The 3248-nt window shown below is 30.6% G+C and overlaps 1 protein-coding gene across 2 annotated transcripts in view; it reads right to left on the reverse strand.

Annotated features, from left to right (window-relative positions):
* Positions 1-317: 317 nt before the first annotated feature.
* Positions 318-3248, reverse strand: part of TOGARAM1 (TOG array regulator of axonemal microtubules 1) — a 69001-nt gene continuing 66070 nt past the window's right edge. For both annotated transcript variants that reach the window (XM_015597672.2, XM_006922697.3), the window contains 2 exons: positions 2169-2255; positions 318-1450 (listed from right to left, as the gene is read on the reverse strand). In XM_015597672.2, the coding sequence (XP_015453158.1) occupies positions 1197-1450; positions 2169-2255 (341 nt within the window). In that variant the 3' untranslated portion in view covers positions 318-1196. The remainder of the gene's footprint in view (positions 1451-2168; positions 2256-3248) is intronic.

The following is a 3248-nucleotide window of genomic DNA, read 5'->3' on the forward strand; positions in this document are numbered from 1 at the left end:
CAATTGTAATAAAGTGATCATAGAATAAACAGCAACATAGAATCATAAAAATTTTAGAACAAGATGAGACCTTAAAAATCATTTGGTCCAGCCCTCACATTTTAGAGATGAGAAAACTGAGGCCTAGACCTGGCAAGTGACTTGTGCAAGGTCACAGTTACTTTCCTGCATATCTAGAATTATAACCCAGGTCAATGGAGAAAAGTCAATATGATATCAAGTATATTGAATATAAGTGATAGGTTAATATTACAATATATATTTTTTCCATTTTAACATATATGGAAGTTGGAAAAATAGGACAGCTCTCACACATCTACAGAAATAAATCCTTTTATTTTATAACATTCCTTCTTTTTTAAGATGCATACAGTACTTATAGCCCAAGAATTCTGAGAAAAGCTATAGAACACCTGGCACTATTTTTGAGAATTACATAACTGGGCAGCAAAATAACACCTTTATAAATGTCAGGGCAAATAGAAATAAAATTTAGTGTTTGCACAAAAAATAGGGAAGTTACATTCAACACGTTTTCTTAAACGTGCATTTAAAATGTTTAAATGTTTCCTAAAACTTTGGTCATCATGCTTTATTATAACTTTTTAAATTTCACAATTACGTAGATGATTAAACCCAAGTGGTAAGCAAACATATCACATTAACACAAAACAGCAAAAGCAAGCTAATACTGCACAATCATATTAGCAGACTGATTTGAGAAATACATGTTTTCACAAATAGCACGATAACATAGTTCAATGACTTTTCTTCCACTTCATAAAATAAGACTGAGTAATGAGACATAGAAGAACATGATTACATAATAAAAAGTATATTTTTAATTACAAATCTAATTGTACATATAGGGCAACAAATTGCGGTTTTCATAGGATAGTGCAAATGAGCAGGACTCTTCTCAAAAATATTAAAATTGAATTAATTCCATGTGTCTCAGATTTCAAGAATATTAGGTTACATTAATTACTTTGGGTTTTTGTGTGATGGGTACAAGTGGTAGGGTTGATACAGGACAGATGTGTACTTACAGGATGCAAATAAACATAGCCATTGACTTAATTTACTGGATGAGAAGTACAGGCACTGAAAAATGTAACTTTAAAAAAGTTCCATCTGTCATCATGTAAACAGTTTTGTTCATCATACTATATTTCATGAAAGATTCATAATTCATTTCAAATTGTCATATCGAGCAATTCTTCTAAACTCTTTTTGATATGTGGTGGCTGAGATGCAGCCTGATTTAACAGATTCTGGCCCATCTGTGCAAAAAGTGCTTTTGATAACTTAGCTGTGGCTGTTCGTATATTTCCTCCAGCTCCAGGCAGAGAGCCACTATTTGTCATGTTCCCTAAGAGATGCCATAAAACAACCAACACTTTTTGTTCTGTGGCATGGGGCTTTCTTTGATAGAGTTCCATAACAATATCTGAAATACAAAAATATGGTAAACATTAAGGTTTTTTAAAAAAACAAATTCATACAGATGATGTATCATTAATTAAATTGTATATATCATTTTGTTAACCAATGTCACTCTAATAAATTTAATAAAAAAGAAAAAAGTAATACAAGATAAATTCGAGTTCTGCTAATTAAAAAGCGTATAAAATAGCCTCTCCCCAATGCCATTTTTTCTAAAATGTTAGGCATCTTAAAAGAAGTCAGAAACTTTCCTCCCAAAGATTGGGATCTTCAAGTATAAGAATTCCATATACAATGATAGGTGCAGGCAAAAATAGTGAAGACAGGAAACAAACCCAAAATTCATCTTAATGTTTTCCAAATGCAGTTAATTAAAAATTTATACATTTCGACCCATGGACCTTTTATCAAATAGATAAGTTGGAATAGCAGTTTTCTATGAATACTAATACTTGATTTTAATTCTTTTTATTTATCCTGTTTATTTTTACTAACAGGAAGACTAAATACTTACTAGAAAAAAAAGGATAAAATCCTTTTGAAGAAAATTTTGGGGGTAAAAGTCTTAAAAGGTCCTGGGGAATCATTATACAATTTCTTGCTATTTCATGGGTAATGATACTGAATTTGGGTAGCTATCCTAAAATTAAAATTTAATACTCATCAATTTATCCTTAATTAATAAAATATTTCTTTAGAATTAACAATATAAAAATATTTACCAGCAAGCTTTTCAGTCATATCCTGTTTTGCTTTTCCATTTAAAAACTGAGCTTTTGTGCAAAATGGCTGTAGAAGTAAGTAATTGTCTAAACAAAAAGAATGACATGGAGGGAGACATGTTTAAAGAGTTATGAGACTGTAATTATTTTCCATTACATAGCAATAAAAGGAAAAAAATATGTAAATGATTACGAATGTATCTAAAAGACTTTAATTTACCTAATCATTATTTAAAATTCTCCATAAAACCTTAACAGTAACATTCTTGCAGAAAATGAGAAATAAAAATACAATAGATTATTAAAGGAACTATCATATGGTATAAAAAAGAGATAGATGCCTATCTTCTAGGCATCTTCTTCTATCTAAATGATAATATATAAATTTATCAAAAAAGAGAAAAAAATTACTTTTGGGGGGTATTTTTACCTTTACTGATTTTTCTATTCTATCACTACAAAGATCTCCCTAGTTCTACCTCTTTATTGTCACATCCAGTGCTTCTTTCTTAACTGCCCCTAAACTCTGAAAATCGCTAATTCAATTTCCATCTGTGTAATTTTGTCATTTTGAAAAGGTTACACAAATGGAATCCTACAGCACATGATCTTTTGGGACTGGCTTTGTCACTCAGAGTAATGACCTTGAGATCAGTCCAAATGTGCTGTGTCAACAGTTTATTCCTTTTTATTGCTAAGTAGCAGTCTATGGTATGGATGTCACCTAGTTTGTTTTACCACTAATCCACTGAATTACATACAGGTTGTTCTAGTTGTTAGCTATTATAAATAAAGCTGCTATGAACAATTGTGTACAGGTTTTTGCATGGACAGAAGTATTCATTTCTCTGAGATAAGTGCTAGGAATGCAATTGATAGGTTATATCATAAGTGCATGTTTAATTTTTTAAGAAACTGCCAAAATATTTTCTAAAGTGGCCATACCATTTTATTTACATTCTCACTAGCAATGTATAAGAGATTCAGTTTCTCTGTAACCTTGTTAGCATTTGGTGTTGTCACTTTTTATTTTAGCTATTCTAATACTTGCTATAGGCTGAATGTTTGTGTCCCACACCC

Source organism: Pteropus alecto, unplaced genomic scaffold, assembly GCF_000325575.1.
Source record: "Pteropus alecto unplaced genomic scaffold, ASM32557v1 scaffold38, whole genome shotgun sequence".
Classification (NCBI taxonomy): domain Eukaryota; kingdom Metazoa; phylum Chordata; class Mammalia; order Chiroptera; family Pteropodidae; genus Pteropus; species Pteropus alecto.